The 17,693-nt window shown below is 43.4% G+C and overlaps 2 protein-coding genes across 2 annotated transcripts; both read right to left on the bottom strand.

Moving 5' to 3' along the window:
- Positions 1-4,587: 4,587 nt before the first annotated feature.
- On the bottom strand, positions 4,588-6,018 carry LOC310998579 (general transcription factor II-I repeat domain-containing protein 2A-like; the record flags this gene model as incomplete). Its single annotated transcript, XM_083988692.1, has 1 exon — positions 4,588-6,018. One exon carries the CDS (start codon positions 6,016-6,018, stop codon positions 4,588-4,590), a length of 1,431 nt encoding a protein of 476 aa, XP_083844818.1.
- Positions 6,019-11,579: 5,561 nt separating this feature from the next.
- LOC310998578 (uncharacterized protein) lies at positions 11,580-12,780 on the bottom strand (the record flags this gene model as incomplete). The annotated part of the gene is made up of 3 exons (XM_083988691.1): positions 12,641-12,780; positions 12,463-12,525; positions 11,580-12,347 (listed from the first exon to the last, which is right to left on the bottom strand). Exons 1-3 carry the CDS (start codon positions 12,734-12,736, stop codon positions 11,580-11,582), a joined length of 927 nt encoding a protein of 308 aa, XP_083844817.1. The 5' UTR covers positions 12,737-12,780.
- Between the last annotated feature and the right edge of the window lie 4,913 nt (positions 12,781-17,693).

The raw sequence follows: 17,693 nt of genomic DNA, 5'->3' as shown, positions 1-17,693 counted from the left end.
GGCTCTATTGGCGTCTTCATCAGCTGGAGCTGGACGGTTCCCACCTCCTCCAGGAGCAGTTCTACCAGGAGTCCTTGTAGGATCAGACAGGACCTGGCGGCTCCTATCTGGTGTACTGGTTATGGGGACTGGACTGTTCCCTCCTTCTGCAGGACCAGCTGCTCCCCATGACCCTGTAGGATCAGACAGCACTCATCAGTTCACTGTGATGTTCACATCTGTTTCACTACACAGCTGCAGTAAAGAGAAGAAGCAGAGTCTCACCTGCTCCACCTGTGCTGTCAGGCTCCTCTGTGCCTACCTGCATTGTTGGATGTATTGGCAGCCAGTTCCCTCAGAGACGCTGATATTTCCTCCAGAACTTCGAAAACCCTATTCATATAGTTGGCAGTAACACTGGTGTTCTCCACAAGAGCCTCATCATGTATAACGTCATCAGGTTCCTCCTCTTCCTCAGACTCTGTAGCAGGGACGTGCACATGACGGCAGGGGCTCAACATCAGAAAAGGGCAGTAGCTATGTACAATTTTTTTCAGGCCTTAATATCAAAATAAATAAATAAAAATAAATGACAGTTACTATTTAGTCGGTAGAGAAAGCCTGCACGCCTTCAGGACTGCAGTCAACCTGCTGGACCAATTTCCCAACTTCCTGAAACAGAGTCATGACTACTGAGCTGGTAGGCTAAGGCTAATATTGTTGGGGGTAACATGGCTTGCAGAAAAAAATCATGTGAGTGCAAGTGCAAAATATAAGTAGGCTACAGGCTACACATCTATATGTGACAAAACCAAGAAATGACGACTGTGACTGCTACTGTGCATGTTTCAGAACAACAGCAATATTTACAACAGCAACGTCACAAATACCGGTAACTCAACATCTGGAAACAAATTCAAATAGTCAGTGAAATCAAGCTGAGTGAGTGATTCCTCCTGTTGCTGCTGCTGTTCTCTACATTCAGGTGATGTTAGACAGAGGACGGGGTGGGGCTTAACTCTTAACAAGCAGTCAGCTAAACAAACACAAATGAGCGCTTTTCTGAAATATGACTCATATTAAGCTGGTTGAATAAGTGGACGGCGACTTGTCAGAACCGACAAGGAAGTGGTGTTGGTGGTGTTGGTGGCAATAACTCACAAGGTTCTTATCTATGTGCAACACACAGAGTTATCGATGAGGCAGCAGCTCGTATCTCTCTCTCTGACCGTGCATGTGAGGGAGCGTACACCGCGGGGCAGCCCCCCCGCCCCTCAGTGAGAGACAGAGCGGAGCAGCAGTGGACAACACACACAGGAAATGCGTATGGTAGATAACCGTGGCATTTTTACAGCGCCGTTGTTTACATCCCCATGCACAACAGGAATGCATTTATTTATTGGGGAAAAAAAACAAAACATAAAAAGGGCACTTTTTAATACGAGGCAAAGAGGGCAGGGGCTCAAGCTCTCCCTGGGCCCTATGTGTGCACGTGCCTGCTCTGTAGGATCAGACAGCACTCATCAGTGTGATGTTCACATCTGTTTCACTACACAGCTGCAGTAAAGAGAAGCAGAGTCTCACCTGAGCTGTCATCCTCCTCTGTGTCTCCCTGGTGTCCATCGTTGGCTCTATTGGCATCTTCATCAGCTGGACCGTTCTCATCTCCTCCAGGACCAGCTGCTCCCTCAGGTTCTGTAGGATCAGACATCTCTCATCAGTGTGATGTTCACGTCTGTTTCACTACACAGCTGTGATGAAGAGAAGAAGCAGAGTCTCACCTGCTCCACCTCTGCCTCTCTGCTGCTGTCCATCGTTGGCTCTATTGGCATCTTCATCAGCTGGAGCTGGATGGTTCTCATCTCCTCCAGGACCAGCTGCTCCCCCCGCACCTGTAGGATCAGACATCACTCATCAGTCCACATCAGTTTCACTACACAGCTGTAATAAAGAGAAGAAGCAGAGTCTCACCTGCTGCTCTCTGCTGCTCCCTCTGATACCGGATTACAAAGGCAATATCTTTATGCAGTGGTATTGTTCCCTCTAACTCTTCCCACTTTGTCCTTAACGTATTTGTTCTTCTCTCCTGCCTCGTCTCCACTTTTGCTATATCGTTGAAAATAGTGGTGAGACGACACCACCCTCCATTCCGTTGACTACAAAACAGAATCTCTCTCAAGGCCTTCACTAGTCTCACCAGCACCTCACGTTCTCTACCAGAGAAGTCTGCCATGACGGGTGTGGAGAGTCTCTGATCCTCAGGATCTTTTATATCCGTCTGTCAGTCAGCTGCTGAATGTTGATGACCATATATGGTTGAAGAGGAGGGTGTGTGTGTGTGTGTGTGTGTGTGTGTGTGTGTGTGTGTGTGTGTGTGTGTGTGTGGGTGTGTGTGTGTGTGTGTGTGTGGGTGGGTGTGTCCAAGATCAGTGTAACAGGTGTGGTGACATTTTCCTGAAGGTCAGTGAAGTGTTCACTCTCTGTATGAGACACAAAACAACAGTTTGATTAATAATAATAGAAACGATAACAATAATAACAATAATATAAATCTGCATTAAATGTGTATTATTGTAAAGAACACAGATATTGGCCGGTGCATATTCTCATTTGTCCAGGTCATAGTATTTCAAAGGAGGTTAAATCGAAAGCAACTGGACTTAGTTATTTGTCTAGGAAGACGTTTCACCTCTCATCCAAGAGGCTTCATCAGTTCATGTACGCAGCTGACCAGGCTGGGACTGGTCCAACTATCTGGTGTGGAGATACCAGATCCACACCAGATAGTTGGACCAGTCCCAGCCTGGTCAGCTGCGTACATGAACTGATGAAGCCTCTTGGATGAGAGGTGAAACGTCTTCCTAGACAAATAACTAAGTCCAGTTGCTTTCGATTTAACCTCCTTTGAAACACAGATATTCCTCTTTTCATCACTGGTGTTACTTTCACTTTCATGGGAAAAAGAAAAAGTCTTGTTACTTAATCACTTTTGGACAATCCAACCTGGCAGAGCAGATGAAACATGAAGACCTGCACCACCAAACATCTCCAGAGTTCTACCACCAGGTCCTTCATCATCAGGAGGCCACAGAGCTGAGGGGGAACCAGCTCCACATTCAGGTAGGGCTAGTGCCATAGGTGACCCTGGTCTAGCAAAGCCTGGTGGGAACACGCAGACTAATAAATTACAGCTGTAAAACCAGGACAACAGCAGAATCTGATGAGTCATGTTGTGTTGACTCGTTGCTTTGTCTCAGAGCTTCATCTCACATGAAACTATGTTTCTATCTAATCAGTGATGATGATGATGATGAAGATGTGCGATGAAGTTTCATGATAGTGTGTTGAGAACAGGTGTACCGCCAAAGCAGTTGTGTGTGTCTGATTCCTACCCTCATCAGAATGTTAAACAGGCAGTTTGACAACATTTGTGAAGCTGAACAGAAGATGGTTGATCTTCATCTGATTAAACAAACAAACACGGGGCGCTATACAGCTCAGTGGGTTGAGCATACACCCCATATGCAGAGGCTACAGTCCTCGCTGCAGCCTGCCCCGGTTCGAATCCCCTGGTGCGCCCTTTGCTGCATGTCATTACCCCTCTCTCTGCCTCCCCATTTCCTGTTGATCTCTACTGTTCTGTCAATTAAAGACAAAAAGCACAAAAATATAGCCTACTTAAAAACAAAAAATTCATGAAAAGCTAAGAATTATGTTAAAAAATAAAAAAAATTCATTAATCCGTTTGTTAGAGCACGCAGCCTTTCTATGCCCCCCGTCCGAAAACACACCTTCAACCATATATGGTCAGTGCAAAGCAGGTCATGAATGCTGATGCCTATAAAAGATCCTGTTGATCAGAGATTCTTTACGATCCATCGTGGCAGCGAGTGGAAACGAAACACGAGGTGAGAGGTTCTCCGAGGAAGAAGTCGAGGAGCTTGTGAAACAGGTGAAGGCCAAGAAAGAGATTCTGTTTGGTGGTAAAAAGCATGGAGTCACTGACAAAGAAAGACAAAGAGCCTGGCAGGAGGTGACTGATGCTGTTAATGATGTGGGATGAAATGGGAGAGAATCAGACAACATTGTTCAGGAATGGAATAAATGTAAATCAGAGACTGAACAGATCGCCTCTTTAATCCAATATGAGAGGAACCATGTACCCACAACTGAGGCTGACGGCACAGGTGGAGCAGGTGAGACTTCTTGCAAATGTCCTGCTAAAATATTAGTGTGTGTGGGCACCGGAATATGTCTGTATGAGTCTATGGCAGGGGTGGGCAAACTTTTTGACTTGTGGGCCAGAATGGGCTCTAAAATTTGACAGAGGGGCCGGGCCAGGAGCATTTGGACACGCAATGTAATTTATCAAACCTGGGGATTGAAATGTATGAAAAACAGACACAATTGAAGGTGCAAATTTAAAGAAATTTACTGGAAAAAGATCAATGGAATCACTTTCAACATTCAGAACATGTTATTACCCAACGAAAGAAAGGGGTCTTTAAATTGAGAGCATGTGCGACATGTTAATTAAGCTACTGTAACTGTACTGCTGTGCGTAAATGCGCAAGTTGCTATTTTTAACACAGTAGAGAAACTCACATTTCAGTGGGAACAATGTTGTTGTTCTCCTTTTTTTGCCAGTGCATCAAAGTCTGGAGTTAGTTTCGTTGTGGCGATTCTCAGAATAGATCTGAGGTGTTGGTCAGTTAACCGGGATCTGTGACGGGCTTTGTTGATGTTCATGACGCTGAAAGTCTGCTCACACACGTAAGTCGAGCCAAACAATGCCAGCATCTTCTGTGCCGTCCTCCGCAGGTTTGGAAATGTGGCTTCGTTAAGTGAAGCGTAAAAGTCATTCAGTTTAAGAGATTTGAATTTCTCTTTTGAGACGTTGTCAGACTGAAGATCGATCAGCTCCAGTTGCAGCTCATGCGGTGCTGTTTCGGGGTCTTGTGACAGGGGAGAGGACACCAGCTGAAGTGACTTGTCAATTTTTTCAAAATCAGTGAACCGACGGCAGAATTCTCTGTGCATGTCGTCCAGTGATTTGCAGTATTTCTTCACGTTTCGGGTGGCCTTCCGCGTGGACAGTGTGGGAAAATGAGTGAAAGATTTGTTTGACATTTGCCTGGAGAATAAAATCAGCTTGGATTTGAAGGCTCTTATATTTGTGTACATGTCGTGCACAAACTGATCCTTCCCCTGCAGCTTAACGTTCAGCTCATTCATGTGTGACAATATATCCACAGCAAACGCAAAGTCACAAAGCCAGTCCTCATTGCTCAGCTCAGGGAATCCGTCGGATTTCCCCATTTGCTCCAAAAACGACAGAATCTCGTCTTTGAGCTCCCACACTCGTTGGCACACTTTCCCCAAACTTAACCAGCGGACACGAGAGTGGTAAAGTAAGTCCTGGTGATCTGCATCGGTTTCCTCTAGGAACGTAATGAACTGGCGGTGATTAAGTCCCCTTGCTCGTATGAAGTTAACAAGTTTTACAACTGGATCCACGACATGATCAAGCTGCAATACAGACTTACATAGAGCTTGTTGATGAATGATGCAGTGAAGAAAAATGACATCCTGGTCAGGGTTTTCTTCTTGCACTTTATCGTGGATTCTTTTCAGCAGCCCGACGTTTTTTCCGGTTAAATTTGGCGATCCATCCGTGGTGACACCGGCAAGTTTACTCAAAGGCAGCTTCATTCTCTCGATGACAGCAGACACCTGTTCATACAAGTCCTCTCCTCGCGTTTTCCCCTTCAGCGATTCCATGCTCAAAAGCTCCTCCGTTATCTCAAAACTGTCATTTATCCCTCGGATAAAAATGAGGAGCTGAGCAGTGTCTTTCACGTCGTTGCTTTCGTCCAGTGCTAGTGAATAAAACTTAAAGGACTCCGCCTTTTTGTTTAACTCGCTGACAATATCTTCGTCAATCAGTTCCACACGGCGAGTTACTGTCCTGCGTGATAAGCTGATTTTTTCAAACTTGCCTTTGCTTTCCGGACACAAGAGATCTGCTGTCTCCACCATGCATTCTTTCAAAAACTCGCCTTCGGAGAAAGGTTTGCTAGCCTTTGCTAACTTGAATGCCAGCAAAAAACTTGCCTTGGTACTTGACTCTTGAATCGCAGTTTGTCGGTGAAAAAAATTCTGCTGGGTCTGTAAATTAGCTACCAACCTCTGAGCAGTAGCCTCCCGTTCTTGTGTCGACTGCTTGTTAGCGTAGTTAGCATGCTTTGTGGCAAAGTGACGGCTGATATTGTACTCTTTGAAAACTGCAACCGTTTCTTGGCATATAAGACATACAGCCGTTGATCGGACATCAGTAAAAAAATATTTTGTTGTCCATTCCTTTTTAAACACTCGGCACTCAGTGTCCACTTTTCTTTTCTTTGGTCCGCTCATTTTTACCGAAGGGGGGAAATGGCAGCTGGAAAGTTGCACTCCAACCTTTGACTCCAACAAAGGTCAATGTGTCTCTAGTCTAGACTAGTGCGCTATCTATCGGGGAAACGAGGGTATTGCAGGGGAAAGGGAAATGAATGAGGATTTTACATATCCATGGGTTTTTACTATAATTTGGACAAATTCGGCGGGCCGGATTAAAAAGCCTAACGGGCCGTATATGGCCCGGGGGCCGTAGTTTGCCCATGTCTGGTCTATGGGATCAATGATTTCACAGATACCATGCACTACCTTGTAAGAGCTTCCCTACAAAGTAGTAGTAGTGTTGATTTTTAAGTTGTTGTGAAATTGTTGTGAAAATTGTGCACTGTCCCCTTACACAAAAATGTGCAACATGCTGTTAATCCACAAGATATCCATCTCTTAAACCGTGCATCCCAGTTTTCAAGCACGAAATCTGGATCACACAAAAACTTTAATGGCCTCTTTTAAATGATTTTGAGCTATTACCCTGTTCCACAGCTTAATTGCCAAACAAATCCGAAGGTTTCCCAGATAAGTTAACTTATTCATCAACCCCTTATCCCCTATTGCCACTTGAATTGGGAGATTGAGGGGATCGAGGGGGCTATAACAGGGGTTAAACATTCACCGCTGAACTTCATCATTCATAAAATGATTCATTCAAGTATGAACATGTTGATGAACCATGTTGGGGAGCCATCAACCATCAACACTGACAAACTGAAGAAGGCCAGTGGAATTTAGGCCGCGTTCAGACTGCCAGCCAAAATCCGATTTTTAGCCCATCCAGATTGGAAGCGGATGACTCTTTTTAAGTCTGAACAGTCCCAAATCACATGAAGTCTAATTTTTGCAAAACGGATGGAAACCACCTCCGGGAGGTAGTTTCAGATCGCATTTGGACAGATGCGTCTCAGTCTGAACAGCTCCAAACACTCAGATCGGTTTTGACTGTCCGTGACGTCACTCTCCGCGGCGCTGTCACTGTGTTACAGGTCCCGTATGGTCCCGTGAGCTCCAGTTAAACATTAATTTCCTCCTTGTTACTTTTCTTTTATGCAAACTACCGTGTTGTCGGCGACAGGAGTGACGGCGACGTCGCGCTCCCAGCTCTGGGGTGCTGGAGTTTCCCGTCTCTGTGGCTACACACACACACACATACACACCAGTCTCTGGTACACGTAGCCTACACACACACCAGGCCGGCTGAGGTTGAAACTAGCGGGGTAGTGCGGCTGCAGCACCGGGCAGATCACCGTACTGCAGCTGATCTGCCCGGTGCTGCAGCCGCCGCGTCTGCGAGGCATCGCCTGTCACATGCGGCGTAGCCTCCGCTCCGACGTCGTTGCTACACACTGCAAAAACTCAAAATCTTTTCAAGAATATTTGTCTTATTTCTTGTCAAACTGTCTCATTTCTAGTCAAAACTAATCTCTTTCCACTTAAAATAAGACTCATCACCTAAAAATCAACTTGTTTTTAGATCATTTTCATTTGTTTCAAACTAATTTTCACTTGAAATAAGTAGAAAAATCTGCCAGTGAAAGCAAGTTTTTTGTGCTTATAATAAGAAAGAAAAACTTGATCCACTGGCAGATTTTTCTACTTAATTCAAGTGAAAATCAGCTTGAAAGAAGTAAAAAGTGTCTAAAAACAAGCTACTTTTAATGTGATGAGTCTTATTTTAAGTAGAATGAGATTTGTTTTGACTAGAAATGAAATTTTGACTAGAAATAAGACAAATATTCTTGGTAAGATTTTGAGTTTTCGCAGTGCAGCAACCTGTCAGATGGGTCAATAATGTGGCCCAGTCTGAACAGAGCCAAATGCGATTTGGACACTTGCTAAAATCAGTGTGGACAGTCAGCACTAAAAATATACGGATATGAGAAGGAATCAGATTTGAATCAGATTTGCCTGCAGTCTGAACGCGGCCTCATACTACGTTCACATGGAGTCCGACAGACGGCAGACGGCAAACCGGATGTCATGTTAGTGGACGAGAGAACGACGGTAAAACTTGGAGGAGGCTGGCAAAAAATACCGCCGTCAGAGTAAAAATATTTTAACTTTTCCCGTCTGCTGCGACGACATCGCCATACAGATGTTACTGGTTCAAATTTGCGGGGTTTGTCCTGCACTGCAGGATCGCGTGATCGCGTGACTTTTCACCACAACTGTTTTCCTGTAGGTGGCAGCACCGTACTAAATACTGCTCAGACGTTTTGGGGACAATGCTGACAGCCTGATAGCCGCGATTAGGAGTGGCGCTGTTCATGATACAGAATACAAGAGGATGAAAGGAGAACTAGCTGCAGACAGTAAATAATATAGTAGCCTCGTTTTTCAATGACAAAATGTAACGACGGCAGCTACAGTAGACTATAGCCCACGTCTCACTCTCTTTTTTCGGTCATCTGTCTCGTCATCTCCAAAATGTGTTTTTAAAATGAGCCAACTACAGACTGTGCAGTAGTGCCGCAGATTTCTCACTCCGCACCTTGTTTGAGAGTGCAGCTGGATGATTTCTTGTGAATGAACGGGTCTGTGTCACTTTGGGGCTGGGCGATAAAACATAGGATAAATAACTTTCCCTCGATAGAAGACGCGGCCGATACAAAGTGACACCGTCAGCCATGCAGCCGGCCTGGACTTTTTATTTTTAATTATGAAGGATCATCTGCGCAAGGCAAAGATGATAGCATCAACAAAACACGGCGTAACACACGCGGCTGTATGGGACAGGCTTTTATTTAATTCAGAACAAACCGCTTAGCAAAAATGGAAAATATAGTCTATAATAATTAATTGATCTGTTGTTTGGCCACTGTTTGAAAATAACCCGAATTATGAGCAAATAATCTGATCCAGAACAGCAGTCATAATCAGACTTCTTCTAAATAAACCTAAACATTCAATAACTGGGTCAGGTCGGACCATGGGGTTATTTTTTCTCTTCTTCTTCACAGGAGAAAATGAGGTGCGCTGCGCTCACGGACGCGTTGATGTTTTGTGATTTATCTGCTGCCTTGACTCTGCCCTTTATACATGTGCGTTCAGATTAACAATAAGACAAGCCATGGTTGAGTTTATTGAGTTTTAGCTGCTCAATCTCATTGTTTCAAAGAAAAGGGATTGATTTTTATAACGAAATGAAACGAAAACAATATTATATTGATACATTGTTGTAAAAAAAATCCAAAAGAAACGAAAATGAACTAAAGAAAATAACTTTCACACATGCGATTGGTTGAAAACTGATAATTAGCCATGTGCTTATAAGCTGATTGGCCGAAACCAAGAACAAAGCCGCGTGAATGGCCAATCGCCATGTGTTAACGGCCGACATGTAAATCAGCTTTTTCGATGGGCGTTATATGAATAGAGATGTTAATGTGGTACTTTGCACACAGGCTACTTTCTGTAACTGGAAGAAAAACAGCCAGCTGGAAGAATGTGTTGCCTAAATCTTTTACTGTGTGGGAGATCTCCACCAACGTAGCCGGGGAGAAAGCAAGTGGGACCGTTCTGCTGCGGGGGGAGGGAGGGGGGCTGTCGGGGTGGAGGTGCTGAAATGGAGAGCTGTCCCCCACAAGGTGCTAAAGTGAGGGAGAGGAGTGGAGATGCCGGTTGATTTGAGCGATTTAAGCAAAGCAAAGCCTGGGCTTTTATTTGGTTTTATTATATGCTTGTGGTTTTTCTCTATTTTTGCCTGTTTTCACTCTGCACCTGCCCTAATGTGTGTCTCCCTTGTCTCTAGTAAATGAATATTTCCCACAATAAAATGAGTCTTTAGAACAAAGAACTGATTTTTTTCTCTAGCTTTATAGAGCTTTATAGGCTATAATAACCAGTGGCGGCTGGTGACTGAAAAAATTAGGGAGGACAGGAGGAACACCAGTCCACGGCCTCATTTTATTTTATAGCACTACTTCTCCCTACTTTATTATATTCAATGAAAATTAAACAGTAAAACAATGTCTTACAAGATTTCTTAAAAACAACATAATTTTATTAAATCTTACTGTTTTCAGATTAACACAGGCCTAATGAAAAAGACAGAGCCATGATCTTGGATGTGGGATGTAAAAAAAAAAAAAAAGCAGGCCAGTGTTCAACACCTGTAAATGCCACAGTGGGGATTTACACCCTCTGATTTAAAAAGGAAAAACAAAAACCATGAAAATCTGTAATTATTAATAACAAAACAAAGTGTTCCACTCAAATTACATACATATTTGGCTTTTACCTCTTAGATATAGCTATGCTTTTACCTGAGCTGATGGCGGAGAAAAAAAAAAAAAGTCCGGTCGTGTCTTTGTTTACCCTCCAGCTGCCCAGGTCACGTAACTGAAAACTATTAACAATCTCTCTGACTGCTTCTCTCTGATATCTCCTAACAGTTTATCCAGAAATCTGCTGATATTTCCTTTCAAATCGATGCCAATATCTCTGAAAACTCCGTATTTCTTGTGCTAGGAGCAGCATAAGCAGCACGGCTGGGAGTGAAAGTTTGGCGCACATAGCAACAGTAACCAAGGGGGGTTGGAGAACTGTCATTGGACCAACCTGCTGTCAATCTTGTGTTCTGATTGCTGATTGGTACAGAAGAGCCTCCTCCGTCATGACGTCATTTTACGTGTCTTAGCCAATCACAGGTCAGGATGAAGACATCCTAAATGCATTGAGTCAATGGAAGAAGATCCCGCCCCGAGGCCAGTTAGGGAAGTAAAAATCTTGCCACCTCCGTAGAGCCCCCACCTTCCTGCTCCCTGCTCCTCACACAGCCTGCTCTGTCTCCTGAGCCTGCTGGCGGCGCAGTTGAGCCGTTTTAAGTGGATTTTCTTCCAAAAAACAAACTTTTTTTTATGATAAAATACATATATAATATTTTATAAATTATACTGAGATTTGGTAATGATTTATTTCAACCAGTTACTCTTTCTTAAATAAAAAATTTTTTTCCTTTTGCCTCTCAAAAATAGAGGAGGACCAACCTCCTCTGCCTCAATGGACCAGCCTCCTCTGATAATAACCTTGCTTACTGCTTTTTGAATCACTTGACAAAATAAGATGCCTCGAGCAAACTTGGATATGAAAACATTTTATTGAAGAAAAAACACACACACATTGTAGCATCAAGTACTGTAGGCTACTGTAGGCTACAGTAGGGTGAGGATAGGACCCTCAGATGATCTTCTCGGAGTTCGCAAGAACTCGTTGATCTTATCTATGCAGTATTTCAAGTCCTTTCTGTCCATGCCTGGAAACTCCGTTCTCAGTGACTGCACTACAAAGTTCTTCACATTTTGTGGCAGTTCATGTTTCCCCCGGGATCCGTCCCAGTTTGTCGTTTTGGCCCAGGCTCGGTAATTGTCCTCTGAAATGACTCTCCGGAACAGTAGGCACCCAAAACGTCCCACCTGGCCGTGGCTCTGGTGACGGACTTGAGCATGGTCTCCAGGTCCGACATGCCTCAAGCTTACATCGGGGTGTTGGTGAGAGATGTTAATGCTGTCCGAGGTTGAAGATAGAACCAGCGGAGACATCAAGGCTTGCGACGAGGAAAGATCAGGAGTCGATGTGTGTCGTGGGATCGGCCTGACGGGGGTAAGGGGCGTAACCGGGATGCGAGTTCGCTGCTCGCGGAAAGCATCTCGCAGTTCTCCGATCCCAGCTCGGATCTCCTCCATGAAAGCCTGCCCTCTTCCTTCGGAGTTCCCGCTCTCTCTGAGGTTTTGATTTTCCTGCCTCAGGGTTGCCAGTTCATCCTCCATCCGGGTAATTTTTGCGAGCAGGGTCTCTTTTTCTGCCAGAAGCTTGCCTTTTTCCTCTTTCTCGCGCTGCAGCTGCTGCGTTCTGTGGTCCAGGAGCATATTCAGAGCAACATCACCAGGAACACGAGGAGCCACCAAACGAGAAACCTCTGCCTGTGGTTTGAAAAACAAACAAGTAATGAGTCATGGTTTACGGTATAATAAACAAGGGAGATAGAGTAGTATACAGTACACGGTATAAAGTGTAGTCTAGGCCTATGACACTTACCGCTTTTTTTTGGATGAGACGCTTTGCTGGCGGGGCAGACGATTGTGCGGTTTTTGCTGCAACCTGTAACAAGGAAAAATAGCAAAGAAATTAGAGACTGAAAATTAAAAACGTTGATTTCTTCCATTAGGTTGACAAATGTTTGATTCTCGCTTGTAAATGTAATGGGAAAAAATACCTTTTTGCGCCCCCGTGCAGCAGGTGGTGAGTTCTCATCTCGGGGAAAGAGAGCCTTGCTGACCTTGGATGCTCCGTAGAAACGTGCGCTCTTCATCTTGAAGCAGTTGAATTCGGTCAGCTAAAGTAATCAGTAGGTCGAGTCGAGTCGAGTAATCAGCAGGGGGCCATATAGCCCATATGGTACAGAACTCAGGACGTGATTGAACAAGGCAGCAGAGTTACAGTAGGGTAGCCACGCCCAGGAGGCGAATGTGAGACCCACAGTAAAAGAAAAAAAATCATTTTAGACCAGACACGCCCCTTGGGAGAGGCATCCTAATCAACGCCCACTCAGCAAGAATAAATTGTTGTAGCCTACATGGACTACATTTGGTTAGTCTTCATTGAGTTGGACTTCGATTTACTCAGAGATGGCTATGATCGACGCGAAAACGAGTGAACTCATCAAGACTCTGCGGAGGAAAGGCTGGACTGCACGAGCCATCGCTGCACATCTCAAGTCGGCCGGAGTCTCAGCCTCCCTGCGCACAATTCAGCATCATTTCCTGCATGCAACTGTGGAGAAAAGAGCCTGTAAACCACGTAAACTGACAAGGTATTGCCAATATAGTTTTTTCATTATTATTATTATTATTATTATTATTATTATTATTATTATTATTATTATTATTATTGTTATTGTTATTGTTATTGTTGTTGTTGTTATTACCCTAACAATGTCTCTCTATCAGTCAGGTGGTGGAAAGACTAGATGCCATCCTGAAAGCAAACGACGAGTTACCTGCAAGAAAATTGAAAGAGATTCTTTTGCGTGACCACAACATAAACATCAGTTTATGGTCGGTGCGGAAGGCGTTGCATCAGCTTGGCTGGAACTATGGGAAGTCAAGGTAAAACATTAGGCTCTTTTGCATCTTGCATTGAAATTTGAAATTATGTTACATTTATTAGTAATGAACTGCTCGCTTAAGCCTAATTTCTACATATTCTGCAGATTTGTTCCTATGACGAGGGACAAAAACAAAGAAGCACGTCTACTCCAGGCTGAGAAATGGAAAGCTGCTGGGGAGAAATTCGACGATGTCCTCTTCACCGACGAGTCGACTGTGGCCCTTGAGCGTTTTGCCTTGAAGTGCTGGAGGAGGAGCAACTTTGCAGGGACGCCAAAGCCTAAAGCTAAACACCCCCTCAAGCTTCATGTCTGGGGTGGAATTTCACGCTGTGGCCCTTGCCCGCTTCTCATTTTCGACGGTGAGTGGGGAAAAAACGTAGTTTGAATATATATAGACCTACCTAACAATTTAGTCTGAAACAGAGTTAAAATAAAAAAAATAAAAAAATGAAGAATAAAAAATGTTGAAATTAAGCCCGTTATGTGTCACCCACAGGCATTATGGACCGACACTTTTACCAAGAGGAAATCATCCGAAAAGTTGCTGGTCCATACCTCAGAGAGCAGTATCCGATGCGCACACATCGATTCTTCCAAGGTATCATCTTAACACTTTTTTAAAACCATCCTTAACATTCTTAAGCTACAATAAAGGCAATGTAATGATGATTTAGTTGGTGAAATCTAATTAGGGTCCGGGCAGCGCAGCTGCCAGGACACTATTGTATTCCTAGGAATTCTTCTTCTTCTTCTTTCTTTCTTTCTTTCTTTCTTTCTTTCTTCTTCCAAGGAAGTCATACTTCCCATGGGCGAAAACTCACCAAACTTTGCACAAAGGTCCAGTCCCATGCCAGATTCACTCAACTCCAAGGACATGTGCCCCCCCCTCCTAGGGGGGGCACAATAAGCGTTTAAATTTAAAAACTTTAAAAATTCCTACCAAACCAACGGTAGATGCTACAGTGTTGAAACTTCACCACAAAGTAGCCTTAATACTGCTGAAACTTTTGTCCACTTAAACTTATTACAAATTATGAAGTCCATCACTCTGTTTTTTTCAATAACTGTAAAACTTTTAAAATGTATCTCCTCCCACAATTTTTGCTCAATTGTCACCAAACTTGCTACAGAGTATCTCCAGACCGTCCTCCACAAAACTTGTTTCTCGGATTTTTGATTAAGCAAAAATTGAGCCTACAGTGCATGAAAACGTTTGACTGTAAACAGTACTGTAAACATATACCATCAAATTCTTGATAAATACATTTTCAATCTTCCTGAAAAAAAATGACAATATTCTGGAGTCATGGTTGATGAAGTTTAGCAAATATCAGAATTTTATCTCAAAAACTGAATTTTTGAGAACATTTTGAATTCTGCTCTCATGGGAACAACTGCAGTCAATGTGAGAGTGGAATTTATAAACATCATATTTTCTCTTATGAAGCAAAACACTTATCATTAAAAACAAATCACCAACATTTCCATGCTGTCAAGATGCAATTTATGTATTATCAGATTTTTGTTTAGATGACTGAATTTCTGAAATTTTGACCATTTCATCACAACAGCTGCCCGGGCACTGACTCACCTGAGTGGATAAATGAAGCTACACAGCAGGTCTCACTACCAGCCAATTAGCTCAGCGAGTTAGGAGCTGGTTCTTGGTGTCAGAGGCTGTGGGTTCGAGACCCAGCAAGGGCGATGATGATGATGATGACAGATCAAAATGTCAGTTGTCCTCAACACGAAACACAAGACAATTGTCCTAATGGTGGCATCACAGCAAGCTTCTAAATTTAAAAATCCAAATAGCTTGGACTGGACCATGTGTGAAGGTTTCTAACATCTTAGATTCATAGTAGATGTTTGACAAATACATATCATTATTTTACCTCAAAAACTGATTTTTCTTTTTACTGTGGTTTCAAATCTGCCTACACGACAGTGAATGGCTTACTCAATTTGTGAAGCCACTGTTGAATGCCACTTGTCAATTAGCTCATTGCGATAGACAACGGTCTTTGGTTCCCGAGGTTGTGGGTTCAATCCTCAACTGGTGCAAATTGAACATTATAAGGTCAACTGTCTTGTCTTCCTATTCTCCTGTTTGTTGCTCAGAATTGCCTAAATTTGCCCAAAAGTAGCCCGGACCCGACCCATCGCTGCGCAGCAGCTATAATGTTTTCTTTATTTTCCCTCCACCAGACAATGATCCCAAACACACTGCAATCAGTGTCAGAGCCTGTATGAAGACAGAGGGAATCAACTGGGTGCCAACACCAGCAGAGTAAGTTAGTCATAAATTTGGCGTGATTACCTGCATTAATAATGATGCATTTATAATTGGGATAAATTAATAGCAGGAAATAAGTGCTAATCTATCATATTCTTCTGTTAAGGTCACCAGATCTAAACCCGATAGAGCTGGTCTGGGCTTCGATGAAGCACTACATCCGCTCTGAGGCGAAACCAACTTACAGGGAGGAGTTGGAAGCAGCGATCCAGACATTTTGGATGGAGAAGCTGACCATCAGCGTCTGTAATAAGTACATCGATCATCTGGACAGTGTCATTGAGAAAGTTATAGAACTGACGGTAGGAGCGACTGGCATGTGACCGTAATCGATATCCTGTCCTGGGGATGCTGTTTGTGTGCCTGCTGGTGACTGTAGCCTAATATAAAGCTGCTGTATATTTTAAATAAAGCTAGAGTGCAGTCACTGAGAACGGAGTTTCCAGGCATGCAGAAAGGACTTGAAAGACTGCATAGATAAGATCAACGAGTTCTTGCGAACTCCGAGAAGATCATCTGAGGGTCCTATCCTCACCCTACTGTAGCCTACAGTAGCCTACAGTAGCCTACAGTACTTGATGCTACAATGTGTGTGTGTTTTTTCTTCTTCAATAAAATGTTTTCATATCCAAGTTTGCTCGAGGCATCTTATTTTGTCAAGTGATTCAAAAAGCAGTAAGCAAGGTTATTATAGCCTATAAAGCTCTATAAAGCTAGAGAAAAAAATCAGTTCTTTGTTCTAAAGACTCATTTTATTGTGGGAAATATTCATTTACTAGAGACAAGGGAGACACACATTAGGGCAGGTGCAGAGTGAAAACAGGCAAAAATAGAGAAAAACCACAAGCATATAATAAAACCAAATAAAAGCCCAGGCTTTGCTTTGCTTAAATCGCTCAAATCAACCGGCGTTTCTTAGGACAGCCAGTCTCTCCACTCCTCTCCCTCACTTTAGCACCTTGTGGGGGACAGCTCTCCATTTCAGCACCTCCACCCCGACAGCCCCCCTCCCTCCCCCCGCAGCAGAACGGTCCCACTTGCTTTCTCCCCGGCTACGTTGGTGGAGATCTCCCACACAGTAAAAGATTTAGGCAACACATTCTTCCAGCTGGCTGTTTTTCTTCCAGTTACAGAAAGTAGCCTGTGTGCAAAGTACCACATTAACATCTCTATTCATATAACGCCCATCGAAACAGCTGATTTACATGTCGGCCGTTAACACATGGCGATTGGCCATTCACGCGGCTTTGTTCTTGGTTTCGGCCAATCAGCTTATAAGCACATGGCTAATTATCAGTTTTCAACCAATCGCATGTGTGAAAGTTATTTTCTTTAGTTCATTTTCGTTTCTTTTGGATTTTTTTTACAACAATGTATCAATATAATATTGTTTTCGTTTCATTTCGTTATAAAAATCAATCCCTTTTCTTTGAAACAATGAGATTGAGCAGCTAAAACTCAATAAACTCAACCATGGCTTGTCTTATTGTTAATCTGAACGCACATGTATAAAGGGCAGAGTCAAGGCAGCAGATAAATCACAAAACATCAACGCGTCCGTGAGCGCAGCGCACCTCATTTTCTCCTGTGAAGAAGAAGAGAAAAAATAACCCCATGGTCCGACCTGACCCAGTTATTGAATGTTTAGGTTTATTTAGAAGAAGTCTGATTATGACTGCTGTTCTGGATCAGATTATTTGCTCATAATTCGGGTTATTTTCAAACAGTGGCCAAACAACAGATCAATTAATTATTATAGACTATATTTTCCATTTTTGCTAAGCGGTTTGTTCTGAATTAAATAAAAGCCTGTCCCATACAGCCGCGTGTGTTACGCCGTGTTTTGTTGATGCTATCATCTTT

This window comes from Trachurus trachurus (assembly GCF_905171665.1).
Source record: "Trachurus trachurus genome assembly, chromosome: 15".
NCBI lineage: Eukaryota > Metazoa > Chordata > Actinopteri > Carangiformes > Carangidae > Trachurus > Trachurus trachurus.
Note: the sequence above shows the minus strand (reverse complement) of the source record. Positions and strands in the feature narration are given on the sequence as shown.